Genomic DNA, 18,612 nt, shown 5'->3' with positions numbered 1-18,612 from the left:
AACACTGCAATGAGACACGGGTTCAATTTCCAGCTTGGGTCACTGTCTTGTGGAGTCTGCACGTCCTCCTTGTGTTTAGATTTTTAAAAAGATATTAGATACCCTACAGTGCAGAAAGAGGCCATTTGGCCCATTGAGTCTGCACCAACCACAATCCCACCCAGGCCCTACCCCCATATCCCTACCCCCATATCCCTACATATTTACCCACTAATCCCTCTAACTTACACATCTCAGGACACTAAGGGGCAATTTTAGCATAGCCAATCAACCTAACCCACACATCTTTGGACTGTGGGAGGAAACCGGAGCACCCGGAAGAAACCCACGCAGACACGGGGAGAATATGCAAACTTCACACAGACAGTGGCCCAACCTGGGAATTGAACATGGGTCCCTGGTGCTGTGAAGCAGCAGTGCTAACCACTGTGCCGCCCGTGTTTGCGTGAGTTTCCTCCAGTCCATACCTCCCACAGTCCCAAAGATGTGCTGGTTGTTACAGTTGCTGTGGAATTCTCCAAGTCGCCACACTCCGGTGCCTGTTCGGGTACACTGAGGGAGACTTTAGCATAGCCAATGCACCTAACCAACATGTCTTTAGGACTGTGGGAGGTACGGACCGGAGGAAACCCACGCAAACACAGGGAGGATGCCCAGACTCCGCACAGACAATGACCCAAGCTGGGAATTGAACCCGGGTCCCTGGAACTGTGAAGCAGCAGTGCTCACCACTGCCACCGTGCCGTGGGAGGGACCGATAGGTAAACCTTCCAATTGCTGAGCTCATTTTCTAATAAGCCTGGATTTTTTGAAAAAATTGGTTGGTGGTTTTTTTCTTCCATCCTCCGTGTTCTTGACAAACTGGTCTGGGAATGGTGTTGGTGGCTAACGGATGTGGAAAAGTACCATGAGTGATTTTCCAACATGGATTTGGCAGCATGGTTTTCCAGCTGGGAAGTTGGGTCATAGTCACCTCCGTTCGTAGGCCGGAGTAGCATAGACTGCGTGTCGGGTTAGGACTATGCCTCTACTTTCTCAGAAGACTAAGGAAGTTTGGCATGTCCGCTACGACTCTCACCAACTTTTACAGATGCACCATAGAAAGCATTCTTTCTGGTTGTACCACTGCTTGGTATGGCTCCTGCTCTGCCCAAGACCGCAAGGAAGTACAAAAGTTATGAATGTAGCCCAATCCATCACGCAAACCAGCCTCCCATCCATTGAGTCCGTCTACTCTTCCCGTTGCCTCGGAAAAGTAGCCAGCATAGTCAAGGATCTCGTGTATGCCAGACATGCTCTTTTCCTCCACCTTCCATCGAAAGGGAGGGTGGTTCTCTCCAGTCCTAATAAGTCAAGTTGGAAACGTTAAAAAACACATCTAATTTCAAAGCACCTCTCCTCCTGTTCAGTAGATCACAAACGGTGACTTAAAATTTCTACAGTACAACAGGAGGCCATTCGGCCCATTGAATCTGTACCAACTACAATCCCACCCAGGCCCTATTCCCGTAACCGCCACGCATTTACCCTGCTAATCCCCCTGACACTAGGGTCAATTTAGCACAGCCAATCCAACTAACCTGCGCATCTGTGGACTGTGGGAGGAAACCGGAGCACCCAGAGGAAACTCACACAGACGTGGGGAGAAAGTGCAGACTCCACTCAAGTCACCCAAGGCTGAATTCGAACCCGGGTCCCTGGCACTGTGAGGCAGCAGTGCTAACCACTGGGCCACTGTACCGTCATTAACAATCCAATAAGCAATTCAGGAGAAGATTATTTACACAGGGAGTGGTGAGAACATGGACCTAGTTACTACATGGAGTAATTGCAGTGAATAGCGTAGATACAGCTAAGGATAGGCTAGATAAAAATGGGATGGTGGGAGTTTGGGTATGGCATGGTGAGGGGAGAAAGAATGAGGACATTCTGATAGGGTGAGATAGAATCCTACGGTACAGAAGGGGGCCATTCAGCCCATCGAGTCTGTACCAACCACAATCCCACCCAGACCCTCTTCCCGTAACCCCACACATTTACCCTGCTTATCCCCCTGACATTGAGGGTCAATTTAGCATAGCTAATCCACCTAACTCATACATCGTACCGGAGCACCAAGAGGAAACCCACGCAGACACGGGGAGAAAGTGCAGACTCCACATAGACAGTGATCGAGTCCGGATTTGAACCTGGGTCCCTGGCGCTGTGAGGCAGCTGTGTTAACCATCATGCCTCCTAAACTTCAAACTATTCTGAAATCCTGTTCCTTTTTTTTCCCTATTCTCCTGCTTGTTCTGCTATTCAATGCAATCATGGCTGATGTGTGACCTAATTCCCTATACCTGCTTTTCCCCCGTATCCTCATACACCTTCGCTTAACAAAAATCCATCCATCTTAGATATAAATTTAACAATTGATCTTGCATTTATTGTGGAAGAATGTTCTAAACTTCAATCACCTTGTGTGTCAAGAAATCTTTTCTAATTTCACTCCTGGCTGGTCTGGTTCTAATAAACAAAGAACAAAGAAAATTACAGCACAGGAACAGGCCCTTCGGCCCTCCAAGCCTGCACCGACCATGCTGCCTTGACTTAACTAAAACCCCCTACCTTTCCGGGGACCATATCTCTCTATTCCCATCTCATTCATATACTTGTCAAGACGCCCCTTAAAAGTCACTCCCGTATCCGCTTCCACTACCTCCCCCGGCAACAAGTTCTAGGCACCCACCACTCTCTGGGTAAAAAATCTGCCTCGTACATCTCTTTTAAAACTTGCCCCTCGCACCTTAAACCTATGCCCCCTAGCAATTGATTCTTCCACCCTGGTAAAAAGCTTCTGACTATCCACTCTGTCCATACCCCTCATAATCTTGTAGACTAAATTTGGTTTGATATTTTAAGTTTCCTTTGTAGTTTATTTGTTATTTGATGCAGTATCCCTTTAAGGCTGCTCTTTTAATTTGTCCCTCAGTTTATATGATTTTGTTAATTGGTTATTTGTTTTGTTCCAAGAGAGCATACCTGGTGAGCGTGTGCTCAGAACCACTGAATTTATTTTTTTAAGCATAGCTGATGCACCTAACCCGCACATCTTTTTTTGGACTGTGGGCGGAAACCAGAGCACCCGGAGGAAACCCGCGTAGACACGGGGAGAACTTGCAGACTCTGCACAGACAGTGACCCAAACCGGGAATCGAACCTGTGTCCTTGGCGCGGTGAGGCAGCAGTGCTAACCACTGTGCCACCATGCTGCCATCTTTAGACAATATTCCTGTAGTCCTAGACTCCCCAACTATCAAAAGTTTCTTTCTATTTACCTGATCTGTTCCCCTTAATAATTTTTAAAACTTAGAAGATTAAGAGGTAATTTCATCAAAATTTCCAGGGCTACAAACCCCCGTTTATATAATCTCCTCATAGTTTGACCCTTGGAATCAAGATATAATGATTGTAAATCTACACTGCATTTCTTCCAAGTATATCCTTCCTATAGTGTGGTGTCCAGAACGGCTCACAGTACTCTAGGTGTGGGGTAAACAGGGTTTTATATAGCTGAAGCGTATGATGCTGTAGTTTGTAGGGGAGCATAGAATCATAGAAACAGAATCACAGAATCACAGAAACTCTACAGGGCAGAAACAGGCCATTCGGCCCATCGAGTCTGCACCGACCACAATCCCACCCAGGCCCTACCCCCATATCCCTACACATTTTACCCGCTAATCCCTCTAACCTACACACCTCAGGACACTAAGGGGCAATTTTAGCATGGCCAATCAACCTAACCCGCACATCTTTGGACTGTGGGAGGAAACCGGAGCACCCGGAGGAAACCCACGCAGACACGAGAATGTGCAAACTCCACACAGACAGTGACCCAAGCCGGGAATCGAACCCAGGTCCCTGGAGCTGTGAAGCAGCAGTGCTAACCACTGTGCTACCGTGCCGCCCCGGGGTCCAGCACTCCAGGGGTCAGCGATAGTTCCCTTTCTCTTCCTGATGTATACTGATGATCTAGACTGCGGTGTTCAAGGCATGATTTCAAAATTTGCAGATGATGCAAAGATTGGAAAAGTCAACTGAGATAAGGGTAGTCTTGAACTTCAAAAGGACAGAGACATTTTGATGGATTGGGCAGAGAAGTGGTAGATGAAGTTCCATGCAGAGGGGTGTGAGGTGATTTGTCTTAACAAGAGGAATATGGAGAGACAGTACAAAATAAAGGAAGAACCTGGAAAGGAGGTGCAGGAACAGAGGAATCTGGGTGTAATATGTACGTAATTCATTGAAGAGTGAGTGGGTGTATCTCAATGGTAGAGCATTTGACTGCAGATCGCAAGGTCCCTGGTTCAAATCCAGTGGGTGGCACGGTGGCACAGTGGTTAGCACTGTGACCTCACAGCTCCAGGGACCTGGGTGCAATTCAGGGCTTGGGTCACTGTCTGTGTGGAGTCTGCACATTCTCCCCGAGTCTGCGTGAGTTTCCTCCGGGTGCTCCAGTTTCCTCCCACAGTCCAAAGATGTGCGGGTCAGGTGCATTGGCCATGTTCAATTGCCCCTTCGTGTCCCGAGATGTGTAGGTTAGAGGGATTAGCGGGATAAACATGTGGGACTACGGGGATAGGGCCTGGGCAGATTCGATGGGCCAAATGGCCTTCAACAATGTAGGGTTTCTAAGATGGCACGGCAGGGTGAGAGAGCAGTTAATAAAGTGTATAATATCTTAGGCTTTATTAATATTGTCATTGATTATGTTGTGGGAAAACCACCGGAGTCAGACTTGGAGGTTTCAACAATACAGTTTTATTTAACAAAGCTTCGTGGAGAAAAGACACTGGCACTCCGCAGTACTTTAGGCAGCTACCTTCTCTCAATGATACAATAAGGGTGGTTCATTTTTAGCTCATGATTCCAAATAAACCTGTTGGACTTTAACCTGGTGTTGTGACACTTCTTACTGTGTGAACATTGAAGCATAGCGAGTGCACCAGTGTGAACTACCCCTGGAGTTTGCAATCGTGTGAGGAAGTGTAGATGACCACTGAGGCTTGGGAAACTGTTCATGTCATGGCATTAGTCAGCATGTCCTTTCATATGTGAGTTCCACAAATAGTGGAAGCGAAGGAGAATACCAATAAAAGGGAAAAATAAAAGAGCAGATTGTCCAAAAGAGGAATGAGGCATGAAAAGGGGCAAAAGGAGTAAGAGAGAGAATTATGGAGGAAATCAGAAAAGAATGACACTAAAGCAGATGTGCCAGACTACCACAGTGGGAAAAAATCCAAGGCCCTCAGAGCACAAGTGGGGGGGAGGTCCTTCTTTCCCAGGGCAAAAGATAAACTACTTTGCCTTCAGCTCTGACAAAGGGTCATCCAGACTCGAAGCGTTGTCTCTATTCTCTCTCCACAGACGCTGTCAGACCTGCTGAGATTTTCCAGCATTTTCTGTTTTTGTTTCAGATTCCGGCATCCGCGGTATTTTGTCCTTATGTTAGATAAATTACGTCAGTTTGTCAATCTGACAGAGAGCCTCACCTATACAGAGAGCATATCAGAAAACTATGTGTGCGCATGTGATTTTGTGTCCTTTAAAATGAAGGAGATGGTAAAATGTAAGTGCTAGTATGTGCACCCAGCAGGTTAGTCTCAAAGGCAAAAGTACAGTCAGATCTATCCTTGGGTGTTCCATGAATCCCAGCTTCAGATGAAATTTTGAAAACTAAAATCTGTGTATAATTAAAAGTGCTTTCTTCATTCACAAATAGGCAAACTGCGATTGTATTATTGAATTGCATAATTGCCATTGCATTATCAGGTGGCACAGTGGTTAGCACTGCTGCCCCACAGCTCCAGGGACCTGGGTTCGATTCCCGGTTTGGGTCACTGTCTGTGCGGAGTTTGCACATTCTCCCCGTGTCTGCGTGGCTTTCCTCCGGGTGCTCCGGTTTCCTCCCACAGTCCAAAGATGAGCGGGTTAGGTGGATTGGCCATGCAAAATTGCCCCTTAATGTCCTGGGATGTGTAGGTTAGGGGGATTAGCTAGGTAAATTGTTGGGTTGTGAGGATAGGGCCTGGGATAGGATTGTTGTCGGTGCAGCCTCGATGGGCCAAATGGCCTTCTTCTGCACTCTAGGGCTTCTATGATTCTATGAATTGCAGTGAAAATCGCTGAATTTATGTCGAATATGTACAAGTGTATCTGCATTATTAGCCTTAGATTTACTGCAGTTTAACATTTTGTAATGGATTGAGAGAGGGTAAAATTCATTGGGTTGTAAGTAAGTTGCTTGTGTTTTCTGCTCTTAATTGCAATGTTTCCAACATGACCTAGTTCTCCAAAGGATGTACAATAATCCCACCCGAATGTGCTTGAAATAATAACAGACTCTGCAATAAGCTTAAAGTGCAATCAATCTCAGATGGGAAATGGTGAATGGTATGTGTGTGGTCAGACAGATCTATGTGGCCTCCACAATCTTGTACATTCCAATGTTTCTAAATTTGACTGCCTAGTAGTTTAGATGCTTTAGCTTATCTTGCCTGCAAGTTTATAAAAAGTCCGTTCTTTTAAAATGTTTATTCTGGGGCTATTCTGGGGCAGCACGGTGGCACAGTGGTTAGCACTGCTGCCTCACAGTGCCAGGGACCTGGGTTTGATTCTCAGCTTGGGTCACTGTCTGTGCGGAGTCTGCACGCTCTCCCTGTGTCTGTGTGGGTTTCTTCCAGGTGCACCGGTTTCCTCCCACAGTCCAAAGATGTGTGGGTTAGGTGGATTGGCCATACTAAATTCTCCCTCAGTGTACTCAAACAGGAGCCAGAGTGTTGCGACTGGGGGATTTTCACAATAACTTCATTGCAATGTTAATGTAAGACTACTTGTGACGGCACGGTAGCACAGTGGTTAGCACTGCTGCTTCACAGCTCCAGGGACCTGGGTTCGATTCCCGGCTCGGGTCACTGTCTGTGTGGAGTTTGCACATTCTCCTCGTGTCTGCGTGGGTTTCCTCCGGGTGCTCCGGTTTCCTCCCACAGTCCAAAGATGTGCGGGTTAGGTTGATTGGCCAGGTTAAAAATTGCCCCTTAGAGTCCTGAGATGTGTAGGTTAGAGGGATTAGCGGGTAAATATGTGGGGGTAGGGCCTGGGTGGGATTGTGGTCGGTGCAGACTCGATGGGTCGAATGGCCTCCTTCTGCACTGTAGGGTTTCTATGATTTCTATGACTATGGACCTCAGTGGCGGGGCTATGATTTAGTATCTCTTCTGAGTTGCCCCTGAGAAGGTTGTGGTGAGTCTTTTCCTGAGCTGATGCAGTTCAGCAAAAATCCAACCAAACTCTGAACTGCGTAGGATCCATATCATGTCTATTCAGATGTCGAGTTATTCACTCCTTACTTCAATAACTAATGGACCAAGGACTTTTTAATTGATGATTCTAGTTCTGTCGCCAGTGGGTAATGGTGAACTTGATAAATTCAGATCATTCCTAAGTTCCATAATGCTCTCTCGGAAGCAGAGGATTAAAGTGACCAATGTGCCACTCAATGAGATGTGGCTTTAGGTCAGTTAGTGGGGTGGATTCATATCTCCAAACAGGACAATCCACTGCCAAGCTGGGACTCTACCTCAGAGAATGAAGGAGTACAGAATGGGGATACAAAGAACACAGGAATTAGGAGTAGGAGTAGGCAATTCAGCCCTTCCAGTCCGCTCTGCCATTTAACATGATCCATGGCTGACCTTATCCTGTTTTCAACTCCACTTTCCTGCCTGCTCCCCATAGCCCTTTATCTCACTTTTCATCAGAAACAAATCTATCTCTCTCTTGAATCTGTTGATTGATTCTGCCTCCACCGCACTCTGGGCCAATGAGTTCCACAGATTCACAAACTTCTGTGAACCTTTCTCCCCATCTCAGTTTTGAACTTACCTCTTCTCACTCTATAACAAAGAACAAAGAACAATACAGCACAGAAACAGGCCCTTCGGCCCTCCAAGCCCGCGCCGCTCCCCGGTCCAGGATTGAATCCTGAATCCAGGATCCCCGCCCAATTTTCCAGCCTATCTACATAACGATGACCTCTTGTTCTAGACTGTCCCACCGGGGGGATCATCTGTTCAACGTTCATCTTATCAATCCCTTTTAGCAATTTATCTACCTCAATCAGATCCGCCCCCATTCTTCTGATCTCCAGCGAGTACAAGCCCAAGCTATTCAACCACTCCTCGTACAACAGCCCTTTCATCCCTGGGATCAACCTGGTGATGGGGGAGAGGGGAGGATGAGGACAGGAAGAGGCTTAAAGCATGCTTCCTCCTTGAACTTGGTTGCTACAAATTCAAACCATTTAACGAATGGCATTAAGTGAGTTAAGACGAAGAGTGCTGACTGAGTTGAGGTAACGTTTTTGGGAGTCGTAACGCACTTTTTTAAAGAAAATTTAAAGATTAAATCAAATTCTTTAGTTAGATAGATATTGCACCACTGGCAACAGTTTTACATTTGCTTTCTGCTCAGCTGAGGCTTGATGGTTTTCTCAATTACAGGTTTAGCATAAGAAATTGCCCTTTGAACTGGTATAAATTCTGAGCAGCATTCACTGTGTGACAGCGAGCAGATGCGCTCTGGAGATACGTGGATCAAACCTCAATCTTCTTTATCTTTAAAAAGACTAAGGATCACAAGAAGGACTTTCCTCAGCGGCTACACCTGAAAATGGGGGGAAGAGGAGGCGAGTGCATGGGGCGGCACAGTGGCATAGTTGGCACTGCTGCCTCAATTGTATTCCTGCTCCTTTTTATTGTGAGTGCTACCATTGTGCATTAACCCATGTAAATGAGCACTTTTGCAATATTATTTTGTATAGTGGTCGATATTTCCACTCAGTGATATTTGTAGAGGGTCTACAAGCTCGAAGCATCCAGGTTCCTCACCCTCCTAGTATCCAAATAGACCTCTCTTCTCACTTATTCAAATTTAAGGGAAGAATTGCTTCAGCTCTCTGAGACTCTCACCTCCCTCGGATACATCAAATGGTCAACTGTACAGGTAGGTGATGTTGTGAACAGGACATTATGTGACAGTCCATGTACTTAACCTTTAGTGCAATCAAAGCATTCTGTTCAAGAAAATAAATCAATGATTCTGGACCCCCAAGTTAAACGCAAGTTTAACTGCGTTTGAGTCCGGCCTTTGTGGAGTTTGCACATTCTCCCCGTGTCTGCGTGGGTTTCCTCCGGGTGCTGCGTTTCCCCCCACACAGTTCAAAGATGTGTAGCTTAGATGGATTAGCCATGGTAAATGCGTGGGATTACAGGGATAAAGCAGGGTGGACCTGGGTGGGATACTGTTTCGGGGATTCAGTGCTGATTTGATGGGCTGAAAGGCCTCTTTCTGCATTGTAGGGGTTTCTGTGGAGCAAGGAGAGGTTGGGGGAAAATATGGAGAGTGTGGGAGTGCTGTGGGAGTTGAATCAGAGGAAAGGATACGTTCTTGCTTTCTGCCAAGGTTGGACAGTTCTTAGATGGTTTATATATGCAGATACATTAACTGCACATGTGCTAGAATCTCAAAGGGGAATTTAGCTATTTCCAATTCACTGCGTGTGATATTTAAGTGATATTCCACTTGGTTGCGTTTAACTTGGGGGTCCAGAATCATTGATTTATTTTCTTGAACAGAATGCTTTGATTGTACTAAAGGTTAAGTACATGGACTGTCACATAATGTTCTGTTCACAACATCACCTCCCTGTACAGTTGACCATTTGATGTATCCGAGAGAGGTGAGGGTCTCAGAGAGCTGAATCAGCTCTTCCCTTAAATTTTAGTAAGTGAGAAGAGAGGTCTATTTGTGTACTAGGAGGGTGAGGAACCTGGGTGCTTCGAGCTTGTAGACCCTCTACAAATATCACTGAGTGGAAATATCGACCACTATACAAAATAATGTTGCAAAAGTGCTCATTTACATGGGTTAATGCACAATGTTAGCACTCACAATAAAAAGGAGCAGGAATACAATTGACAATTTGGATGGTTCCGGATAGCTAGCATTGGGGAACTTGCAAAATTTCACACAATGATGTTAGAACATAGAATCTTTACAGTGCAGAAGGAGGCCATTCAGTCCATCGAGTCTGCACCTACTCTCTGATAGTGCATCATACTCAGACCCCGTAACCCCACGTATTTATCTCACTAATCTCCCTAACCTACATATCTTGGGACACTAAGGGACAATTTACCATGGCCAATTCACCTAACCTGCACATCTTTGGACTGAGAGAGGAAACTGGAGCACCCGGAGGAAACCCACACAGACATTGGAAGAACGTGCGAACTCCACACAGACAGTAAGAAGTCTCACAACACCAGGTTAAAGTCCAACAGGTTTATTTGGAATCATGAGTTTTCAGAGCGCCGCTCCTTCATGAGACTTCTTACTGTGCCCATCCCAGTCCAACTTTGGCATCTCCACATCATGTCCACACGGACAGTCACCCACGGCTGGACTCGAACCTGGGTCCCTGGCGTTGTGGGGCAGCTAACAATTGTGCCACTCTTGAATGTTAGATTTCTAAATTCTTAAGCACTTAAACCCAAAGACACAAGAAAAATCACCGGGCCTGTGATAGCTGATTCCGCCAGTCTGCTAACTTAACTATCAGAAAATTTTAACAAACAGTTGATCCATTTTGTCCTCTTGGAATCTAATTTGTCAGATTTTTTGAAGTGTTAATCACTCTTTGAATAAAGCGGTTCTTTTTTGACACCAGAATCAATCTGAACAATCGATCAGAATTCTACTTTGGTTTATTAATGTTAAAATTTCAGTAATAAACACATAAGGAGATTTGATTTCACTTTATTGAAAATATCATCCTGAAACAATCCTGATAAATTATCATCATTGGTATTGGCTGTTTCCTTATTGAAGTTTTTTTTTGAGAAAAATGCTTTGACAGAGCAGATCAAGGAATTGGAAAAATAATCAGAATTCCAACTTTCACTCCTTCAGTTTTGGGAATTTATTTGATGGAGTAATGATTAATCAGTCGCTCTGCCTCTCTCCACCCAGACAGCAGCGCTCCATGGGTGGTGCTGTGGTAGCTCCGATGCGTTGCCTCTCCAGCGAATAATACCTGCAACATCTGGAATCAGAGGGAAATGATTACAATACGGCAGGCAAACAGTTTTTAATGATAATGTCGACTCATCAGTCTGAGGGATGACAATGTTGGAATGAATGTCACATCTTCCATTTAAGGGCAGCACGGTGGCACAGTGGTTAGCACTGCTGTCTCACAGCGCCAGGGACCCGTGTTCGATTCCCGGCTTGGGTCACTGTCTGTGTGGAATTTGCACATTCTACCCATGTCTGCATGGGTTTCCTCTGGGTGCTCCGGTTTCCTCCCACAGTCTGAAAGACGTGCTGGTTAGGTGCATTGGCCACGCTAAATTCTCCTTCAGTGTACCCGAACAGGCACTGGAGTGTGGCGACTAGGGGATTTTCACAGTAACTTCATTGCCGTGTTAATGGAAATCTACTTGTGACACTAATAAATAAACTTTAAAAAAACTTATTTACCAGAAAACAAATGGGATGACTAATTGTCTTGTTGTTCTCTTTAAACTGAGGCTGCAATACCGCGTCTCTGTGCAGTAGGCCGCATTTGCAGCCTTTTGATTTGATTTATTATTGTCACATGTATTGGCATACAGTGAAAAGTATTGTTTCTTGCGAGCTATACAGACAAAACATACCGTTCATAGAGAAGGAAATGAGAGAGTGCAGAATGTGGTGTTTAAAAGAGTTAGAATGAAGTTTTAGAAGCATAGAATGAGAGTAAACGATAGAATTAGAAGGTATGCTGGGCACAGCTTGCAAGAAGCCGCCTCGTTCCGGCGCCATCTTGTTTGGAGGTGAGTGCAATTTATGAACTGGAACAAGATCCCCCAAAACCACAGGCTATGAAATGCTTAGCGACTTTGTGGAAAAGTGCAGAGAGGTGCAAACTGAGCCAAGCACTGTTAAACGGGGTACCGTGATTTGCTGTCACGACTCAAGATGTTAAGAATTGCCACTTGGGTTGAGGTGCGGGAGTCAGGCACAGCAGGTCATGTCACTTTTTGCACTGATTTAAAGCTCCAAGCAAGGAGATAAGAAGGCTGGAGAGATAATGTCTAAATAATCTGTTCGGTATTTAGAATTCTAAGAATATTACGTCAAACTGTGAGTGAGGACGGTCATATGGTGTGACTTACCGGAGAAGTTCCCTCTATCGCCTCTGGTAGGGGTTCAGCCAGCATGTCAATCATATCTGCGGTTGAGTTGATGGATATATGGGAGTAGGAGCCCCGTGTGTAAGGGTTACTGAACCATTTTGTTACAAAAACACTTTTTGGCCCTGGGACTGAAGGTCTCCCTGGAAAACATTACAGTGGTTACAAAACCGGCATTAGTATAGATCCCGCAAAAATGGCAAAATAATTTCTCCCAAAATAATACTCTGCATGCTGCACTTCTGGAATAAAAGCATAAAGTGCTGGGAATACTTAGCAGATCTGGCAGCACCTGTGGAGAGAGAAACAGAGTTAATCTTTCAGGAATATGACATTTCATCAGAATTTGGGAATGTTAGAGACAGACAGCTGCTAAACAAATGCAGAGTGTGGGAAAAAATGCACTCAAACCAGCCTCCCATCCATCGACTCTGTCTACACTTCCCGCTGCCTCGGAAAAGCAGCCAGCATAATCAAGGACCCCACACACCCCGGACATTCTCTCTTCCACCTTCTTCCGTCGGGAAAAAGATACAAAAGTCTGAGGTCACGTACCAATCGACTCAAGAACAGTTTCTTCCCTGCTGCCGTCAGACTTTTGAATGGACCGACCTCGCATTAAGTTGATCTTTCTCTACACCCTAGCTATGACTGGTAACACTACATTCTGTACTCTCTCCTTTCCTTCTCTATGAACAGTATGTTTTCTCTCTATAGTATGCAAGAAACAATACTTTTCACTGTATACTAATACATGTGACAATAATAAATCCAATCAAACAAGCAAAAAAAGGACAAAGAGGAAAATCTTGACATCAAGGCAGCATTTGACTGAGTGTGGCATCAAGGAACCCTAGCAAAGCTGGAGTCAAGGGGGTTTCAGGGGAAAACTCTGCTGATTGGAGTCATACCACAAGGAAAGATGGTTGTGGTGATTGGAGGGCAATGATTTCAGTTCCAAAACATCACTGCAGGACTTCCTCAAATTAGTTTCCTAGGCACAACCACTTTCAGCTGCTTCATCAATGACCTTCCTTCCATCATAAGGTCAGAAGTGGAGATGTTTGCTGATGACTGTACAATGTCCAACACCATTCACAATTTCCTAGATACTGATGCAACAAGACCTGGACAATATCCAGGCTTGGTCCGACAAGCGGCAAGTGATATCTGTGCCACACAAGTGCCAGGCAGAAGGCAAATGGGATGTTGGCCTATATCGCGAGGGGGATAGAATATAAAAGCAGAGATGTCTTGCTGCATCTGTACAGGGCATTGGTGAGGCCGCAGCTGGAATACTGTGTGCAGTATTGGTCCCCTTATTTGCGGAAGGATATATTGGCCTTGGAGGGAGTGCAGAGAAGGTTCACCAGGTTGATACCAGAGATGAGGGGTGTTGATTATGAGGAGGGATTGAGCAGATTGGGTTTGTACTCGTTGGAATTTAGAAGGCTGAGGGGGATCTTATAGAGACCTATAAGATAATGAAGGGGCTGGATCGGGTAGAGGTGGAGAGATTCTTTCCACTTAGAAAGGAAACTAGAACTAGAGGGCACAGCCTCAAAATAAAGGGGGGTCAGTTTAGGACAGAGTTGAGGAGGAACTTCTTCTCTCAGAGGGTGGTGAATCTCTGGAATTCTCTGCCCACTGAAGTGGTGGAGGCTACCTCGTTGAATATGTTTAAATCACGGATAGATGGATTCCTGATCGGTAAGGGAATTAGGGGTTATAGGGATCAGGCGGGTAAGTGGAACTGATCCACTTCAGATCAGCCATGATCTTATTGAATGGCGGGGCAGGCTCGAGGGGCCAGATGGCCTACTCCTGCTCCTATTTCTTATGTTCTTATCTCCAACAAGAGAGCATCTAACCATCATCCCTTGACGTTCAATGGTATTACCATTGCTGAATCCCTTACTATCAACATTCGGCGGAGGGGTGGGGGGGGAGGGGGTGGTGTGGAGGGGGACAGGGGGGACAGATGGGGTACTACCGTTGACCAGAAACTGAATTGGACCAGCTATATAAATATTGTGACTACAAGAGCAGGTCAGAGGCTAGGAATGCTGTGGTAAGTAACTATCTCCTGACTCTCCAAAACCATCATCTACAAGGCACAAATGAGGAGTGTGATGGAATACTCTCCACTTACCTGGATGGGTGCAGCTCCAACAACATTCAAGAAGCTCGACACCATCCAGGACAAAGCAGCCCACTTGATTGGTGCCCCATCCACAAACATCCACTCCCTCCACCACTGACGAACAGTGGCAACAGTGCATACTATCTACAAGATGCATTGCATAAACTCACCAAGGCTCCTTCGAGTGCGCCTTCCAAACCATAACAGATACCATCCAGAAGGACAAATGCAGCAAATGCATGGTGAGCAGAACCATCTGGAAGTTCTCCTCCAAGTCGCACACCATTATGACTTGGAAATATATCGCCGTTCTTTCATTGTTGCCGGGTCAAAATCCTGGAACTCCCTCCCTAACAGCACTGTTGGTGTCTGTACAGCACGTGGACTGCAGCAGTTCAAGAAGGCAGCTCACCACCACCTTCTCCCGGGCAATTAGGGTTGGGCAATAAATGCTGGCCCAGCCAGCGATGCCCACATCCCATCAATGAATATAAAAAATGATGGGGTGGAGGGCAGGAGTGGTTAACTGATAAAAGGTCTGAAGGTATGATAAAGTCTTAATGAGACATAATAGAAACTTTATGTTAATCTCTTGCTGTCTTTTTTCTAATTTATTATCAAGGCTGGACATCAGTGGAACTTTTATCAAGAATCATTATTCATTATCAGAAGATTTGATTTATAAATGTTTGATTGAATTAGCCCATCCAGTCCACTTATTCCAATACACTTGTATATATTCTTAAAGGTTCCTATTCGTACCGGTAAATTGTCGGAAAAGGGTGGTGAAATTTGTGGCCACTTCCTCAGGACTCAGAGATTCTACGAACTCTGCCTCCTTTCCAGAAATTGTTCCCACAAGGACATGACCGTATCTTTGAAACAAAAAGCCAAACTTTAGTCAACGGTCATATCGTGCACAACTGAACATGATGTGGAGATGCCGGCGTTGGACTGGGGTAAACACAGTAAGAGTTTTAACAACACCAGGTTAAACCTGTTGGACTTTAACCTGGTGTTGTTAAAACTGAACATGGGCAGAGAAACAGGACTCTTTGGTGGTGTCAGTCTTGAGGAGGTTACAGATAACTACAGGCTGCAGAGGAATTTAAATGTTGTAATGGAAGTTTTAACCTGGAGATATAGAAACATATAAGCTGGAAGCAAGAGTAGGCCATTCAGCCCTTCGAGCCTACTCCACCATTCATTATGATCATGGCTGATCATCAAATTCAATATCCTGATTCCTCCTTCCTCCCATATCCCTTCATCCCTTTAGCCCCAAGAGCTATATCTAATTTCTTCTTGAACGTTTTGGCCTCAACTATTTTCTGGGTAGTGAATTCCACACTCTCTGGATGAAGGTGGGATGCTCTTTCAGAGAGAATCAATGTAGACTTGATGGGCCGAATGGTCTCTTTCTGCACTGTAGGGATTCTTTGAACAATGTGTTGAAAGATTTTGGAGAGGATAGGGGAGATTGAAAATGGGGTAGGAGTAGTCAATGAGGTGAGGAGTCAAGTATCATGTACCTCAGTATTCATCTTCAATTTCCCTGTGCCTCCTACTCCCCCTGCTGGTATCTTTACATTTGGTTTATTGACAACAACAATAACTGTGCAGCAGAATGATCTGAAGAAATGTAAGGACTTAACAAGAAAAAGAAATTCCATGGATTGCACATCCGGTTTGTTTCTTTTTAAATGCACCTTATAATTGTTTAATGTTGTAACATAAATAACTTGGCACTGGTGCTTCTCGAGAGCCACTCCATCAGGTGACTTTTCAGTTGTGTTGTGGGGTACAATTAGTAGTGGCAGCAGATGTAGATGGGTGTGACCTTAATTGCTGGATGCCGCATGCCGCCATTTTGGCTTGACATGTTATGCCAGGTTGTGGCCAGGTTGCAAACTTGAATTGAATGCACAATGCAACCTGGCGCACTTGTGTCAGCTTTACTCTGCAGAGCAGAAAGTGAAATTTTATTGCTCAACTTTTACTTCAGAACTAAACCATTTAAAGATAGTGTTTTATCACATAGAATCCCAGAATCCCCACAGTGCAGAAGGAGGCCATTCAGCCCATCGTGTCTGCACTGACAACAATTTCACCCACGCCCTATCCCCATAACCCCACATATTTACCATTACCCCCTCTAACCTCCGCATCTCGGGGCACTGAGGGGCAATTTAACCTGGCCAATCAACCTAACCTGCACATCTTTGGACTGTGGGAGGAAACCGGAGCACCCGGAGGAAACCCACGCAGACACAGGGAGAGCATGCAACCTCCACACAGGCAGTGACCCGAGGCCGGAATCGAACCCGGGTGTTTGGCGCTGTGAGGCAACAGCACTAACCACTGTGCCACCGTGCCGCCCTAATGAAACATCCTAATGCACTGGAACCGAACTTGTCAAGATGGAACAAAGTTTAATCTGAATATTAGGGTTACTGCCAACAGTAGCATTATGGTTATGTTTATTGCTTAGTAATTCATAATCCAGAATAAAAACAGAAAATTCTGGATAAACAGCAGGTCTGGCAGCATCTTAAGTTTTTAAGTTTATTTATTAGTGTCACGAGTAGGCTTACATTAACACTGCAATGAAGTTACTGTGAAAATCCCATAGTCGCCACACTCCGGCGCCTGTTCGGGTACACTGAGGGTGAATGTAGCATGGCCAATGCACCTAACCAGCATGTCTTTTGGACTGTGGGAGGAAACTGGAGCACCGGAGGAAACCCATGTAGACACGGGGAGAACGTGCACACGGACAGTGACCCAAGCCGGGAATCGAACCCTTGCGAAGCAGCAGTGCTAACCACTGTGCCACCGTAGAGAGTTAATGTTTCGGATCTAAAGGATCCTTCTATAGACAGTTGTTGGAAAATTTAAATTAAGTTACTTAAGTAAATCTGCAAAATAAAATAGTTAGATCCAGCAATGTTTACCAGTAGGGGATTTTCACAGTAGCTTCATTGCAGTGTTAATGTAAGCCTACTCGTGACACTAATAAATAAACTTTAAACAGTAAATTACAGGATTGTCGTAAAACTCCAACTGGTTTACTGATGTCCTTCATGGAAATTCACCTGGCGTCCTTACCCAAACTGGCCTACATGTGGCTCCAAACCCACAGCAATATGGTTAACTCTTAAGTCTTAACAAGCCATTCAGTTGCATCAAATCACTAACAACAGACTGTAGAAAATCAAGAAGGTAGCTCACCACTGGCTTCTCAAGAGCTCTTAGGGATAGGAAATAATTGCTAGCCTTGCCAATGAAACCATCTTCCTATCAATGAATACTTTTTTAAGAAATCACTGGTAAACATTAATATGCTGATTTTTGTTTAAAAATTACAAGGCTGAAATGATGCCTTGGTGGCACAGTGGTTAGCACTGCTGCCTCACAGCACCAGGGACCCGGGTTCAATTCCAAAAAAATACAGAAGTCTGAGGTCACGTACTAACCGACTCAAGAACAACTTCTTCCCTGCTGCCATCAGATTTCTGAATGGACCTATCTTATGTTAAGTTGATCTTTCTTTACACCCTAGCTGTGACAGTAACACTACATTCTGCACCCTCTCCTTTCCTTCTCCCTTATGTACTCTATGAATGGTATTCTTTGTCTGTATGGCACGCAAGAAACAATACTTTTCACTGTATCTCAATACATGTGACAATAATAAATCAAATCAAAATCAAATCAAATCTGCGTGGAGTTTGCACGTTCTCCCCATGTCTATGTGGGTTTCCTCTGGGTGCTCCGGTTTCCTTCCACACTCCAAAGATGTGTAGGATAGATGAGGTTAGCCATGGAAAATGTGTGGGGTTACAGGGTTAGGCCCTGAGCGAGCTCCTGGGTAAGATATTCTGTCAGAGAGTCAGTACAGACTCGATGGGCGAATAGCTTCTTCTGAAACAGTCTGTGGCTATGACTCATCTTTAATTCCCTCCCCCTGCAGTATAAATATCTCCCACTTTCTCTGCCTTTTAGCTTTGACAAAGGGTCATCTGGACTCGAAACGTCAGTTCTTTTCTTTCCTTACAGGTGCTGCCAGACCTGTTGAGATTTTCCAGCATTTTCTCTTTTGGTTTCAGATTCCAGCATCCACAGTATTTTGCTTTTATGACATATTAGGCTAAGTGAGTGGGCAAAAATCTGACAAATGGAGGATAA

General features: G+C 45.1%; 1 protein-coding gene and 1 long non-coding RNA gene across 2 annotated transcripts in view; one reads left to right on the top strand and one right to left on the bottom strand.

The window, feature by feature from the left end:
- Positions 1–18,612, top strand: part of LOC144506965 (uncharacterized) — a 521,793-nt gene that overhangs the window by 358,607 nt on the left and 144,574 nt on the right. The gene's annotated exons all lie outside the window — the stretch shown is intronic.
- LOC144506870 (peroxisomal N(1)-acetyl-spermine/spermidine oxidase-like) overlaps positions 11,027–18,612 on the bottom strand; it is a 44,283-nt gene continuing 36,697 nt past the window's right edge. The window contains exons 6-8 of the mRNA XM_078233229.1: positions 15,187–15,299; positions 12,264–12,424; positions 11,027–11,149 (exon numbers count right to left, since the gene is read on the bottom strand). Coding sequence (XP_078089355.1) covers positions 11,027–11,149; positions 12,264–12,424; positions 15,187–15,299 — 397 coding nt within the window. The remainder of the gene's footprint in view (positions 11,150–12,263; positions 12,425–15,186; positions 15,300–18,612) is intronic.

The sequence above is a fragment of the Mustelus asterias genome, chromosome 18 (assembly GCF_964213995.1).
Source record: "Mustelus asterias chromosome 18, sMusAst1.hap1.1, whole genome shotgun sequence".
In the NCBI taxonomy this organism is placed as follows: Eukaryota; Metazoa; Chordata; class Chondrichthyes; order Carcharhiniformes; family Triakidae; genus Mustelus; species Mustelus asterias.
The sequence above is the reverse complement of the archived record's forward strand: the minus strand, read 5'-3'. Positions and strand labels throughout refer to the sequence as shown.